The 15,300-nt window shown below is 41.3% G+C and overlaps 1 protein-coding gene across 1 annotated transcript in view; it reads right to left on the reverse strand.

Annotated features, from left to right (window-relative positions):
- The window catches only part of LOC128663964 (hyaluronan mediated motility receptor), a 171,277-nt gene that overhangs the window by 100,413 nt on the left and 55,564 nt on the right, over positions 1–15,300 (reverse strand). Inside the window, exons 11-14 of the mRNA XM_053718578.1 lie at positions 11,451–11,527; positions 11,027–11,104; positions 9,470–9,648; positions 9,201–9,349 (exon numbers count right to left, since the gene is read on the reverse strand). Of these exons, the coding sequence (XP_053574553.1) occupies positions 9,201–9,349; positions 9,470–9,648; positions 11,027–11,104; positions 11,451–11,527 (483 nt within the window). The remainder of the gene's footprint in view (positions 1–9,200; positions 9,350–9,469; positions 9,649–11,026; positions 11,105–11,450; positions 11,528–15,300) is intronic.

The following is a 15,300-nucleotide window of genomic DNA, read 5'->3' on the forward strand; positions in this document are numbered from 1 at the left end:
CGTAGGAATGGTAGTACGTTTAGCAAGGGTAGAAATAGCCCCATCAACTTTAGGGATTTTGTCCCAAAATTCTAACCTGTCAGGCGGAACAGGATATAATTGCTTAAAACGTTTAGAAGGAGTAAATGAATTACCCAATTTATCCCATTCTTTGGAAATTACTGCAGAAATAGCATTAGGAACAGGAAAAACTTCTGGAATAACCGCAGGAGCTTTAAAAACCTTATCCAAACGTATAGAATTAGTATCAAGATGACTAGAATCCTCTATTTCTAAAGCAATTAGTACTTCTTTAAGTAAAGAGCGAATAAATTCCATCTTAAATAAATATGAAGATTTATCAGCATCAATCTCTGAGATAGAATCCTCTGAACCAGAAGAGTCCAAAGAATCAGAATGATGGTGTTCATTTAAAAATTCATCTGTAGAGAGAGAAGATTTAAAAGACTTTTTACGTTTACTAGAAGGAGAAATAACAGACAAAGCCTTCTTTATAGATTCAGAAACAAAATCTCTTATGTTATCAGGAACATTCTGCACCTTAGATGTTGAGGGAACTGCAACAGGCAATGGTACATTACTAAAGGAAATATTATCTGCTTTAACAAGTTTGTCATGACAATTATTACAAACAACAGCTGGAGGAATAGCTACCAAAAGTTTACAGCAGATACACTTAGCTTTGGTAGATCCAGCAGGCAGTGATTTTCCTGTAGTATCTTCTGGCTCAGATGCAACGTGAGACATCTTGCAATATGTAAGAGAAAAAACAACATATAAAGCAAAATAGATCAAATTCCTTATAAGACAGTTTCAGGAATGGGAAAGAATGCCAAATATCAAGCTTCTAGCAACCAGAAGCAAATGAAAAATGAGACTGAAATAATGTGGAGACAAAAGCGACGCCCATATTTTTTAGCGCCAAATAAGACGCCCACATTATTTGGCGCCTAAATGCTTTTGGCGCCAAAAATGACGCCACATCCGGAACGCCGACATTTTTGGCGCAAAAACAGAATTTATGTTTACCTGATAAATTACTTTCTCCAACGGTGTGTCCGGTCCACGGCATCATCCTTACTTGTGGGATATTCTCTTCCCCAACAGGAAATGGCAAAGAGCCCAGCAAAGCTGGTCACATGATCCCTCCTAGGCTCCGCCTACCCCAGTCATTCGACCGACGTTAAGGAGGAATATTTGCATAGGAGAAACCATATGGTACCGTGGTGACTGTAGTTAAAGAAAATAAATTATCAGACCTGATTAAAAAAACCAGGGCGGGCCGTGGACCGGACACACCGTTGGAGAAAGTAATTTATCAGGTAAACATAAATTCTGTTTTCTCCAACATAGGTGTGTCCGGTCCACGGCGTCATCCTTACTTGTGGGAACCAATACCAAAGCTTTAGGACACGGATGAAGGGAGGGAGCAAATCAGGTCACCTAAATGGAAGGCACCACGGCTTGCAAAACCTTTCTCCCAAAAATAGCCTCAGAAGAAGCAAAAGTATCAAACTTGTAAAATTTGGTAAAAGTGTGCAGTGAAGACCAAGTCGCTGCCCTACATATCTGATCAACAGAAGCCTCGTTCTTGAAGGCCCATGTGGAAGCCACAGCCCTAGTGGAATGAGCTGTGATTCTTTCGGGATGCTGCCGTCCGGCAGTCTCGTAAGCCAATCTGATGATGCTTTTAATCCAAAAAGAGAGAGAGGTAGAAGTTGCTTTTTGACCTCTCCTTTTACCGGAATAAACAACAAACAAGGAAGATGTTTGTCTAAAATCCTTTGTAGCATCTAAATAGAATTTTAGAGCGCGAACAACATCCAAATTGTGCAACAAACGTTCCTTCTTTGAAACTGGTTTCGGACACAGAGAAGGTACGATAATCTCCTGGTTAATGTTTTTGTTAGAAACAACTTTTGGAAGAAAACCAGGTTTAGTACGTAAAACCACCTTATCTGCATGGAACACCAGATAAGGAGGAGAACACTGCAGAGCAGATAATTCTGAAACTCTTCTAGCAGAAGAAATTGCAACTAAAAACAAAACTTTCCAAGATAATAACTTAATATCAACGGAATGCAAGGGTTCAAACGGAACCCCCTGAAGAACTGAAAGAACTAAATTGAGACTCCAAGGAGGAGTCAAAGGTTTGTAAACAGGCTTGATTCTAACCAGAGCCTGAACAAAGGCTTGAACATCTGGCACAGCTGCCAGCTTTTTGTGAAGTAACACCGACAAGGCGGAAATCTGTCCCTTCAGGGAACTTGCAGATAATCCTTTTTCCAATCCTTCTTGAAGGAAGGATAGAATCCTAGGAATCTTGACCTTGTCCCAAGGGAATCCTTTAGATTCACACCAACAGATATATTTTTTCCAAATCTTGTGGTAAATCTTTCGAGTTACAGGCTTTCTGGCCTGAACAAGAGTATCGATAACAGAATCTGAGAATCCTCGCTTCGATAAAATCAAGCGTTCAATCTCCAAGCAGTCAGCTGGAGTGAAACCAGATTCGGATGTTCGAACGGACCCTGAACAAGAAGGTCTCGTCTCAAAGGTAGCTTCCAAGGTGGAGCCGATGACATATTCACCAGATCTGCATACCAAGTCCTGCGTGGCCACGCAGGAGCTATCAAGATCACCGACGCCCTCTCCTGATTGATCCTGGCTACCAGCCTGGGGATGAGAGGAAACGGCGGGAACACATAAGCTAGTTTGAAGGTCCAAGGTGCTACTAGTGCATCCACTAGAGCCGCCTTGGGATCCCTGGATCTGGACCCGTAGCAGGGAACTTTGAAGTTCTGACGAGAGGCCATTAGATCCATGTCTGGAATGCCCCACAGCTGAGTGACTTGGGCAAAGATTTCCGGATGGAGTTCCCACTCCCCCGGATGCAATGTCTGACGACTCAGAAAATCCGCTTCCCAATTTTCCACTCCTGGGATGTGGATAGCAGACAGGTGGCAGGAGTGAGACTCCGCCCATAGAATGATTTTGGTCACTTCTTCCATCGCTAGGGAACTCCTTGTTCCCCCCTGATGGTTGATGTACGCAACAGTCGTCATGTTGTCTGATTGAAACCGTATGAACTTGGTCCTCACTAGCTGAGGCCAAGCCTTGAGAGCATTGAATATCGCTCTCAGTTCCAGAATATTTATCGGTAGAAGAGATTCTTCCCGAGACCAAAGACCCTGAGCTTTCAGGGATCCCCAGACCGCGCCCCAGCCCATCAGACTGGCGTCGGTCGTGACAATGACCCACTCTGGTCTGCGGAATGTCATCCCTTGTGACAGGTTGTCCAGGGACAGCCACCAACGGAGTGAGTCTCTGGTCCTCTGATTTACTTGTATCTTTGGAGACAAGTCTGTATAGTCCCCATTCCACTGACTGAGCATGCACAGTTGTAATGGTCTTAGATGAATGCGCGCAAAAGGAACTATGTCCATTGCCGCTACCATCAACCCGATCACTTCCATGCACTGAGCTATGGAAGGAAGAGGAACGGAATGAAGTATCCGACAAGAGTCCAGAAGTTTTGTTTTTCTGGCCTCTGTTAGAAAAATCCTCATTTCTAAGGAGTCTATAATTGTTCCCAAGAAGGGAACCCTTGTTGACGGGGATAGAGAACTCTTTTCCACGTTCACTTTCCAGCCGTGAGATCTGAGAAAGGCCAGGACGATGTCCGTGTGAGCCTTTGCTTGAGGAAGGAACGACGCTTGAATCAGAATGTCGTCCAGGTAAGGTACTACTGCAATGCCCCTTGGTCTTAGCACCGCTAGAAGGGACCCTAGTACCTTTGTGAAAATCCTTGGAGCAGTGGCTAATCCGAAAGGAAGCGCCACGAACTGGTAATGTTTGTCCAGGAATGCAAACCTTAGGAACCGATGATGTTCCTTGTGGATAGGAATATGTAGATACGCATCCTTTAAATCCACCGTGGTCATGAATTGACCTTCCTGGATGGAAGGAAGAATAGTTCGAATGGTTTCCATCTTGAACGATGGAACCTTGAGAAACTTGTTTAAGATCTTGAGATCTAAGATTGGTCTGAACGTTCCCTCTTTTTTGGGAACTATGAACAGATTGGAGTAGAACCCCATCCCTTGTTCTCTTAATGGAACAGGATGAATCACTCCCATTTTTAACAGGTCTTCTACACAATGTAAGAACGCCTGTCTTTTTATGTGGTCTGAAGACAACTGAGACCTGTGGAACCTCCCCCTTGGGGGAAGTCCCTTGAATTCCAGAAGATAACCCTGGGAGACTATTTCTAGCGCCCAAGGATCCAGAACATCTCTTGCCCAAGCCTGAGCGAAGAGAGAGAGTCTGCCCCCCACCAGATCCGGTCCCGGATCGGGGGCCAATATTTCATGCTGTCTTGGTAGCAGGTTTCTTGGCCTGCTTTCCCTTGTTCCAGCCTTGCATTGGTCTCCAAGCTGGCTTGGCTTGAGAAGTATTACCCTCTTGCTTAGAGGACGTAGCACTTTGGGCTGGTCCGTTTTTACGAAAGGGACGAAAATTAGGTCTATTTTTTGCCTTGAAAGGCCGATCCTGAGGAAGGGCGTGGCCCTTACCCCCAGTGATATCAGAGATAATCTCTTTCAAGTCAGGGCCAAACAGCGTTTTCCCCTTGAAAGGAATGTTTAGTAGCTTGTTCTTGGAAGACGCATCAGCCAACCAAGATTTCAACCAAAGCGCTCTGCGCGCCACAATAGCAAACCCAGAATTCTTAGCCGCTAACCTAGCCAATTGCAAAGTGGCGTCTAGGGTGAAAGAATTAGCCAATTTGAGAGCATTGATTCTGTCCATAATCTCCTCATAAGGAGGAGAATCACTATCGAGCGCCTTTATCAGTTCATCAAACCAGAAACACGCGGCTGTAGTGACAGGGACAATGCATGAAATTGGTTGTAGAAGGTAACCCTGCTGAACAAACATCTTTTTAAGCAAACCTAATTTTTTATCCATAGGATCTTTGAAAGCACAACTATCCTCTATGGGTATAGTGGTGCGTTTGTTTAAAGTAGAAACCGCTCCCTCGACCTTGGGGACTGTCTGCCATAAGTCCTTTCTGGGGTCGACCATAGGAAACAATTTTTTAAATATGGGGGGAGGGACGAAAGGAATACCGGGCCTTTCCCATTCTTTATTAACAATGTCCGCCACCCGCTTGGGTATAGGAAAAGCTTCTGGGAGCCCCGGCACCTCTAGGAACTTGTCCATTTTACATAGTTTCTCTGGGATGACCAACTTTTCACAATCATCCAGAGTGGATAATACCTCCTTAAGCAAAATGCGGAGATGTTCCAACTTAAATTTAAATGCAATCACATCAGGTTCAGCCTGTTGAGAAATGTTCCCTGAATCAGTAATTTCTCCCTCAGACAAAACCTCCCTGGCCCCCTCAGATTGGGTTAGGGGCCCTTCAGAGATATTAATATCAGCGTCGTCATGCTCTTCAGTAACTAAAACAGAGCAGCCGCGCTTACGCTGACAAGGGTTCATTTTGGCTAAAATGTTTTTGACAGAATTATCCATTACAGCCGTTAATTGTTGCATAGTAAGGAGTATTGGCGCGCTAGATGTACTAGGGGCCTCCTGAGTGGGCAAGACTCGTGTAGACGAAGGAGGGAATGATGCAGTACCATGCTTACTCCCCTCACTTGAGGAATCATCTTGGGCATCATTGTCATTATCACATAAATCACATTTATTTAAATGAATAGGAATTCTGGCTTCCCCACATTCAGAACACAGTCTATCTGGTAGTTCAGACATGTTAAACAGGCATAAACTTGATAAGAAAGTACAAAAAACGTTTTAAAATAAAACCGTTACTGTCACTTTAAATTTTAAACTGAACACACTTTATTACTGCAATTGCGAAAAAACATGAAGGAATTGTTCAAAATTCACCAAATTTTCACCACAGTGTCATAAAGCCTTAAAAGTATTGCACACCAAATTTGGAAGCTTTAACCCTTAAAATAACGGAACCGGAGCCGTTTTAAAACTTTAACCCCTTTACAGTCCCTGGTATCTGCTTTGCTGAGACCCAACCAAACCCAAAGGGGAATACGATACCAAATGACGCCTTCAGAAAGTCTTTTCTAAGTATCAGAGCTCCTCTCACATGCGACTGCATGCCATGCCTCTCAAAAACAAGTGCGCCACACCGGCGCGAAAATGAGGCTCTGCTTATGCTTTGGGAAAGCCCCTAAGAAATAAGGTGTCTAATACAGTGCCTGCCGATATTATTATATCAAAATACCCAGATAAAATGATTCCTCAAGGCTAAATATGTGTTAATAATGAATCGATTTAGCCCAGAAAAGTCTACAGTCTTAATAAGCCCTTGTGAAGCCCTTATTTACGAACGTAATAAACATGGCTTACCGGATCCCATAGGGAAAATGACAGCTTCCAGCATTACATCGTCTTGTTAGAATGTGTCATACCTCAAGCAGCAAGAGACTGCACACTGTTCCCCCAACTGAAGTTAATTGCTCTCAACAGTCCTGTGTGGAACAGCCATGGATTTTAGTTACGGTTGCTAAAATCATTTTCCTCATACAAACAGAAATCTTCATCTCTTTTCTGTTTCTGAGTAAATAGTACATACCAGCACTATTTCAAAATAACAAACTCTTGATTGAATAATAAAAAACTACAGTTAAACACTAAAAAACTCTAAGCCATCTCCGTGGAGATGTTGCCTGTACAACGGCAAAGAGAATGACTGGGGTAGGCGGAGCCTAGGAGGGATCATGTGACCAGCTTTGCTGGGCTCTTTGCCATTTCCTGTTGGGGAAGAGAATATCCCACAAGTAAGGATGACGCCGTGGACCGGACACACCTATGTTGGAGAAATAACGTCAAAAAATGACGCAACTTCCGGCGACACGTATGACGCCGGAAACGGAAAAGAATTTTTGCGCCAAAAAAGTCCGCGCCAAGAATGACGCAATAAAATGAAGCATTTTCAGCCCCCGCGAGCCTAACAGCCCACAGGGAAAAAAGTCAAATTTTTGAGGTAAGAAAAATATGATAATTCAATGCATAATCCCAAATATGAAACTGACTGTCTGAAAATAAGGAAAGTTGAACATTCTGAGTCAAGGCAAATAAATGTTTGAATACATATATTTAGAACTTTATAAATAAAGTGCCCAACCATAGCTTAGAGTGTCACAGAAAATAAGACTTACTTACCCCAGGACACTCATCTACATGTTTGTAGAAAGCCAAACCAGTACTGAAACGAGAATCAGTAGAGGTAATGGTAAATATAAGAGTATATCGTCGATCTGAAAAGGGAGGTAAGAGATGAATCTCTACGACCGATAACAGAGAACCTTATGAAATAGACCCCGTAGAAGGAGATCACTGCATTCAATAGGCAATACTCTCTTCACATCCCTCTGACATTCACTGCACGCTGAGAGGAAAACCGGGCTCCAACTTGCTGCGGAGCGCATATCAACGTAGAATCTAGCACAAACTTACTTCACCACCTCCCTTGGAGGCAAAGTTTGTAAAAACTGATTTGTGGGTGTGGTGAGGGGTGTATTTATAGGCATTTTAAGGTTTGGGAAACTTTGCCCCTCCTGGTAGGAATGTATATCCCATACGTCACTAGCTCATGGACTCTTGTTAATTACATGAAAGAAAGGAAGAACCTAATCACTCGCACTTGTTTTTAATATTAGCCATCTTAACAGGAACCGGGAAAGACTGAGGTACTACCCTGTCAAGCATAGGAATTGCAGGTTCCTCCGGTATCTTTGGTTCCGGAACCTCCAGAGTAGCAAGCACTTGCCGTAGCAGAAAGCGCAAATTTTCCATCCTAAACCTATAACCAGGCTCCTCTGCCGCCGGAGATTTAGATGACACGACTCCGACCCAGAAGGGGCCTCCTCCGAAGAGTCGTAGTAGGTCTCGTCCTCGTATAGAGCCTCTGGATCTCCCATCGGCGAGGACAAACCTTGGGCCGGGCCGCTATGATAAACCCTACGCTTGCGCTTAGCAGAACGTGGTAAGGCATGGATCACATTTGAAAACGCTGATTCCAGTTGGTCCGCAAAGTCTGACGGCCAACGAATCTCTCCCGACGGAGTAACGGCCGGACCCCGAGGAGCTGCATGTGCAATCGGAGATGAATGAAGGGAACGTACCTCAGGTGGACGGCTCAGTAGTACTAGACATCCGTTTACATTTAGAAGCTGTAACTTTATCAAGGCATGTGGAACATAGTTGAGTAGGCTAATCTACCAGAACCTCCTCAAAATAAACACAGGAATGAGACTTTATTAAGGAAAGAGAGCCTTCCAACGTGTCAGTCATCCATCGCTTGCGCGCTTGGTAAGACTAACTTTATTAAAAAGGCACCTTTATACCACCAATGGCCAGGCACTCACCCCCTCCTAGGACACGGACTAAAGAAACCGCTACATCTCCTGCGCCACAGATCAACAGGAAGGATAGATCTCTACACCCAGTCGCATGGAATACCTGGCAGGATCGCCCCTGCACTAGGGAAAAATGCGCAAAAAAAATGGCCGCGCAAGTTTCCGCAAGCAACTTGAAAGTTCTGCACATTGCCAGAGCCTCATCTCGCACATAACGCAGCAATGACACAATAAACCATATCATGTATAAATCCCCCTTCCAGGAATATTAATCCTTGATTCTGTAAAGATAAAAAGGCACTACACTGTGACCCTGTCTTCTATGTTATCATTATTAATAAAAAATTAAACGATCTTACCAGAATCTACGCTGTGGAACAGGAACACGGCCCTTCAAGTGTCACAGGTTAGTAGCCTCGCTCCTGAAATGGACTTGAGTGAAGAAAGTAGGCAGCGAAACTCGTCAACGCTGATTGCTTATGGAGTTGTTAATATGAGTCGGGATGGTTTCGTAGAAAGACTATCCCTGCATCTCCGGACTCTAACTTTCACCCAGGTTCTCACTGAGAGGCTGACAGGACTACTCCAGTCGCACTGCTAAGAGTACTACCCGCCATAAGAGACTACTCCGAAACTCCGGCACTACTCTGCCATCCTCCTATGACGAAAGTGGGGGGAGGTATTTAAGCCTTTGGCTGGGGTGTCTTTGCCTCCTCCTGGTGGAAATAGAATAGTTTTTTTTTTGGGGGGGGGGGGGGGGGGGGGAGAGAAATGCCTACAAAGCAATCTTACCACATCTTTGAGCAACTTAGACTGAAGCTCTTCTTCATTCCTTTGTAGAGTTTGAACCGCTTCTTCTCTTTCCTTCAGAGTTTGTGCTAACAATTCCAGCTGCGAAGTTAACTGATTTTCTGTTGTCTTAATTTCCACTGTAACTTTTTCTTGAGGGGAAAAAAAAAAAAAAAAAGTAGTAGTGTCACCAATTTAAATTTTCAGAATGACTGTCTAATTTTTTTTTAAATAAAAATAAATAAATGTATATTAATTCATACAAATTATACCTTTTTCTTGCAGAATCAAATTATAGGCTTCCTTCTGCTCTGCCAGTTGTATCTGAAGCTCATTCTCCCTCCGTGTAAATAAATCTTTGTAGTTTGCTACTTCTTGGTCTTTTTGCTTCAATAATTCTGTAGTTTTTTCAAGTTGCAACTTGTAATTTTCAACTTCTTTAAGTATGTCCCTGGGAAGAAACCTGTGTTGACTATGGATTTTTATTTTATTAAAATTAAGGATATATATATATATATATATATATATATAGATATATATATATATATATATATATATATATATATATATATATATATATATATATATATATATATATATATATATATATCCACTTTAAAGCTGCTTTAGCTTAATTCTCTAAACAAAACTAACTAGTTACTAGACAGATTGCCTAATAAATCTCTAATTTGCCTATGTTCAGAAGACCTCTTGGATTTTTCACACCCCTTTACAGTGGTTAAACACATTGTTAAAATCCTGCTCTGAACGACATGTGTTGCAGCTGTAGCGCTGAGCACAGCTGGTTATTAGTAAGGCTCTGCTACAGTTGCTTTTGATTGGCTCATAACATGTTCACTGCTTGGGATGGAAACTTCCTGGAACTCCTGAGCGGGACTTAAGGAACATGTAAATCAATAGAAGCAGTGCATGTAGCAATTTTCTACAAGCATTCTGTAGAGGGAGGCTGCAGCAGGAAGTGCCAAGTGACTGCAGGAAACAAGCAGAGGCGCGTTTTTATTTACGGCTGCACTCTGTTTCCAGTGTTATTTGTTAAATAACATTTCCAGCTATACAACACTTGGTTAGTTTATCAGAGTAGCTTAAGCTCTATAGAGATTGCTTCTATAAAAGACCTTCTACAAAAAAAATCTGCCAAATAGTGCTCATGATACATCTACACTCCTGAGCCTACTTTAGTATGCCCTCATGAAAAGGGGTTAATTCGCAAATGATAGCAAAAGGGAACATTTGAAGATAGAAGTAAATTAGAAAGTTTTACATTTTCATATCATACCATCTGATTGATAAACCTTTAATTTTAAACCGTCAAGATTCCTCCTACACAAACCTGATATCTTAAATTTACAATCTAGGTTTTCCCCCATCTTGGACTATTTACGAGAAACATTTTGTGGTCGTTTATTAAAAACAAAAACCACCTACAATGATGACCCCCCCCCTCCCAACACTTCTATTTAAAAGGGACATGAAACTTTTTTCTTTCAGGATTCAGGTAGAGAATACAATTTTAAACAACATTCCAAATTACTTCTATTATCAAATTTGCTTCATTTTTTAGATATCCTTTGTTGAAGAAATAGTAGTGCACATGGGTGAGCCAATCACATGAGACATATATGTGCAGCCACTGAGCCTATCTAGATATGCTTTTAAGCAATGAATATCAAGAGAATGAAGCAAAATGGATAATAGAAGTAAAATTAGAAAGTTGCTAAAAATCACATGCTCTATCAGAATCATGGAAGAAAAAAATGTGGGTTTAGTGTCCCTTTAACCAGTGTCAACATCATGGTGTTTTTATTTACCTCTTTTCCTCCAAAGATATTCTTTCAGTTTCAGCCTTTTCTTCCATCAGTTTGCATTTCTCTTGACTAGCTAAAGCACTGGAAAGATTAAACACAGTAAAATACTACAAAATATATACAAAAAACACATTCATTTAACAAGGTTTACTTGTGGTGGATGCCAGAGGATCAGTGGGTCCTTTCCTTGAACCCCTCAGGCGGAGGCAAAATAGTGTAGATGGGGGAATTACAGTACATCTGGCTTTACCCACAGCTGCTTGGTTAATGTCTATTTTACCTGGGTAATTCTAGGATTACCTGGATTTATTAGTCCATTCAGTATTAAAAACCTAAACTCTTACTTTCCCACTATAATTACTAATCTGGGACTAGTGAATAAGAAGAAAATTGCCCACCCTGTATATAGCAGTCAAGAGAGACTTACAGTTCTTCCTCTAGTTGCTGCAATGCTTGCTGAGATTCATGAAGCATTTTCTCTGTATCGTCTTGCTTTGCCAGCACCTATAATCAGTAAAATGAAGAAAATAAAATTAAAATAAGATTTGTACTTTCAATATTTATTTTGTCTTTTCCTTAACTGAACTTGTGTTTCAGTATTTTTATACAGTAATTTAATGTTAAGTGTAGGATCTCATTTCATTTACATCTGTGACTAAGTGTGGAGAAGATTAACATACTCAAAATGCTTTTCAAGGAGGACTTAGAGAATGCAAATGCTGCCAAAAAAAAACAGACTGTTTGAAATGCCTGTAAAAGATTTGTTTTGTTCAGATCTTTGGCATGCAGATCTTAGACAGTAAACTTAAAAAAAAAAAAAAAAAAACATAATTTATGTAAGAATTTTCCTGATAAATTCATTTCTTTCATATTGGCAAGAGTCCATGAGCTAGTGACGTATGGGATATACAATCCTACCAGGAGGGGGCAAAGTTTCCCAAACCTCAAAATGCCTATAAATACACCCCTCACCACACCCACAATTCAGTTTAACGAATAGCCAAGTAGTGGGCTGATAAAGAAAAAGAGTAAAAAGCATCAAAGGAATTTGGAAATAAATGTGCCTTATACAAAAAAAATCATAACCACCATAAAAAGGGAGGGCCTCATGGACTCTTGCCAATATGAAAAAAATGAATTTATCAGGTAAGTTCATAAATAATTTAGGTTTTCTTTTTATGTAATTGGCAAGAGTCCATGAGCTAGTGATATCAATACCCAAGATGTGGAACTCCACACAAGAGTCACTAGAGAGGGAGGGATAAAATTAAACAGCCAAAAGTTGAAAAAAATTCCCAACCCAAAATATAAGTTATTCTCATGAAGAAAAGAAAAACAGAAGAATCAAACTGAAACAGCTGCCTGAAGAACTTTTCTACCAAAAACTGCTTCAGAAGAAGCAAATACATCAAAACGGTAGAATTTAGTAAATGTATGCAAAGAGGACCAAGTTTGCAAATCTGATCAACTGAGCTTAATTCTTAAAAGCCCACGAAATGGAGACTGAGCTGTAATTCTGAGGCAGGGTTTTACCCGACTCCAAATAAGCTTGATGAATCAAAAGCTTTAACCAAGAGGCCAAGGAAATAGCAGAGGCCTTCTGACTTTTCCTAGGACCAGAAAATATAACAAATAGACTAGAAGTCTTCCTGAAATCTTTAGTAGTTTCAACATAATATTTCAAAGCTCTCACCACATCCAAAGAATGTAAGGATCTTTCCAAAGAATTCTTAGGATTAGGACACAAGGAAGGGACAACAATTTCTCTACTAATGTTGTTAGAATTCACAACCTTAGGTAAATATTAAAATGAAGTCCACAAAACCGCTGTATCCTGATGAAAAATCAGAAAAGGGGATTCACAAGAAAGAGCAGATAGCTCAGAAACTCTTCTAGCAGAAGAGATGGCCAAAAGGAACAACACTTTCCAAGAAAGTAGTTTAATATCCAAAGAATGCATAGGCTCAAAAGGAGGAGCCTGTAACTCCTTCAAAACCAAATTAAGACTCCAAAGAGGAGAAATTGATTTAATGACAGGCTTAATACGAACTAAAGCCTGTACAAAACAGTGAATATCAGGAAGATTAGCAATCTTTCTGTGAAATAAAACAGAAAGAGCAGAGATTTGTCTCTTCAAGGAACTTGCAGACAAACCCCATATCCAAACCATCCTGGAGAAACTGTAAAATTCTAGGAATTCTAAAAGAATGCCAAGAGAATTTATGAGAACACCATGAAATGTAAGTCTTCCAAACTCGATAATAAATCTTCCTAGAGACAGATTTACAAGCTTGTAACATAGTATTAATTACTGGGTCAGAGAAACCTCTATGACTTCGTACTAAGCGTTCATTTTTCATACCTTAAAATGTAAAGATTTGAGATCCCGATGGAAAAACGGACCTTGAGACAATAGGTCCGGCCTTAACGGAAGTGGCCAAGGTTGGCAACTGGACATGCAAACAAGATCTGCATACCAAAACCTGTGGGGCTATGCTGGAGCCACCAGCAACACAAATGATTGTTCCATGATGATCTTGGAGATCACTCTTGGAAGAAGAACTAGAGGCTGGAAGATATAAGCAGGTTGATAACACCAAGGAAGTGTCCGTGCATCTACTGCTTTAGCCTGAGAATCCCTGGACAGGTATCTGGGAAGTCTCTTGTTTAGATCAGAAGCCATCAGATCTATTTCTGGAAGACCCCACATCTGAACAATCTGAGAAAACACATCCGGATGGAGAGACCACTCCCCTGGATGTAAAGTCTGACAGCTGAGATAATCTGCCTCCCAATTGTCTACACCTGGGATTTGAACCGCAGAAATTAGACAGGAGCTGGATTCCGCCTAAACAAGTATCAGAGATACTTCTTTCATTGCATGGGGACTGTGAGTCCCACCTTGATGATTGACATATGCCACTGTTGTGATATTGTCTGTCTGAAAACAAATGAACGGTTCTCTCTTCAACAGAAGCCAAAACTGAAGAGCTCTGAGAATTGCACGGAATTCTAAAATATTGATTGGTAATCTCGCCTCTTGAGATTTCCAAAACCCTTGTGCTGTTAGAGATCCCCAGACAGCTCCCCAAACTGAAAGACTCGCATCTGTTGTGTTCACAGTCCAGGTTGGCCAAACAAAAGAGGCCCCTTGAACTAAACGCTGGTGATTTAACCACCACGTCAGAGAGTGTCAAACATTGGGATTTAAGGATTTTAACTGTCATATTTGTATAATCCCGGCACCATTGATTCAGCATGCAAAGCAGGAGAGGTCTCATGTGAAAAAGAGCAAAAGGAATCTCGTCCGATGCTGCAGTCAAGAGGCCTAAAACTTCCATACACATAGCCACTGAAGGGAATGACAGACTGAAGGTGCCGACAGGCTGCAACCAATTTCAAACGTCTCTTGTCTGTTACAGACAGAGTCATGGATACTGAATCTATCTGGAAACCTAAAAAGGTGACCCTTGTCTGAGGAATCAAAAAACTTTTTGGTAAATTGATCCTCCAACCATGTTTTCGAAGAAACAACACTAGTTGATTCGTGTGAGATTCTGCAGAACGTAAAGACTGAGCTAGTACCAAGATATCGTCCAAATAAGGAAACACTACAATACCCTGCTTTCTGATTAACGAGAGTAGGGCACCTAGAACTTTTGAAAAGATTCTTTGAGCTGTTGCTAGGCCAAATGGAAGAGCAACAAATTGGTAATACTTGTCTAGAAAAGAGAATCTCAGGAACTGATAATGTTCTGAATGAATCGGAATATTAAGGTAAGCATCCTGCAAGTCTATTGTAGACATATAATGTCCTTGCTGAACAAAAGGCAGAATAGTCTTTATAGTCACCATCTTGAAAGTTGGTACTCTTACATAGCGATTCAAAATTTTCAGATCCAGAACTGGTCTGAATGAATTTTCTTTCTTTGGGACAATGAATAGATTTGAATAAAACCCCAGACCTTGTTCCTGAAAAGGAACCAGCATGATCACCCCTGAAACCTCTTGGTCTGAAACACACTTCAGGAAAGCCTGGGCTTTTACTGGATTCACTGGGATGCGTGAGAGAAAAAAAATCTTCTCACAGGAGGTCTTACTCTGAATCCTATTCGGTACCCCTGAGAGACAATGCTCTGAATCCATTGATTTTGGACAGAATTTGCCAAAACATCCTTGAAAAACCTTAATCTGCCCCCTACCAGGTGAGCTGGAATGAGGGCTGCACCTTCATGCCGATTTAGGGGCTGACTTCGGTTTCTTAAAAGGCTTGGATT

Source organism: Bombina bombina, chromosome 6, assembly GCF_027579735.1.
Source record: "Bombina bombina isolate aBomBom1 chromosome 6, aBomBom1.pri, whole genome shotgun sequence".
Taxonomy (NCBI): domain Eukaryota; kingdom Metazoa; phylum Chordata; class Amphibia; order Anura; family Bombinatoridae; genus Bombina; species Bombina bombina.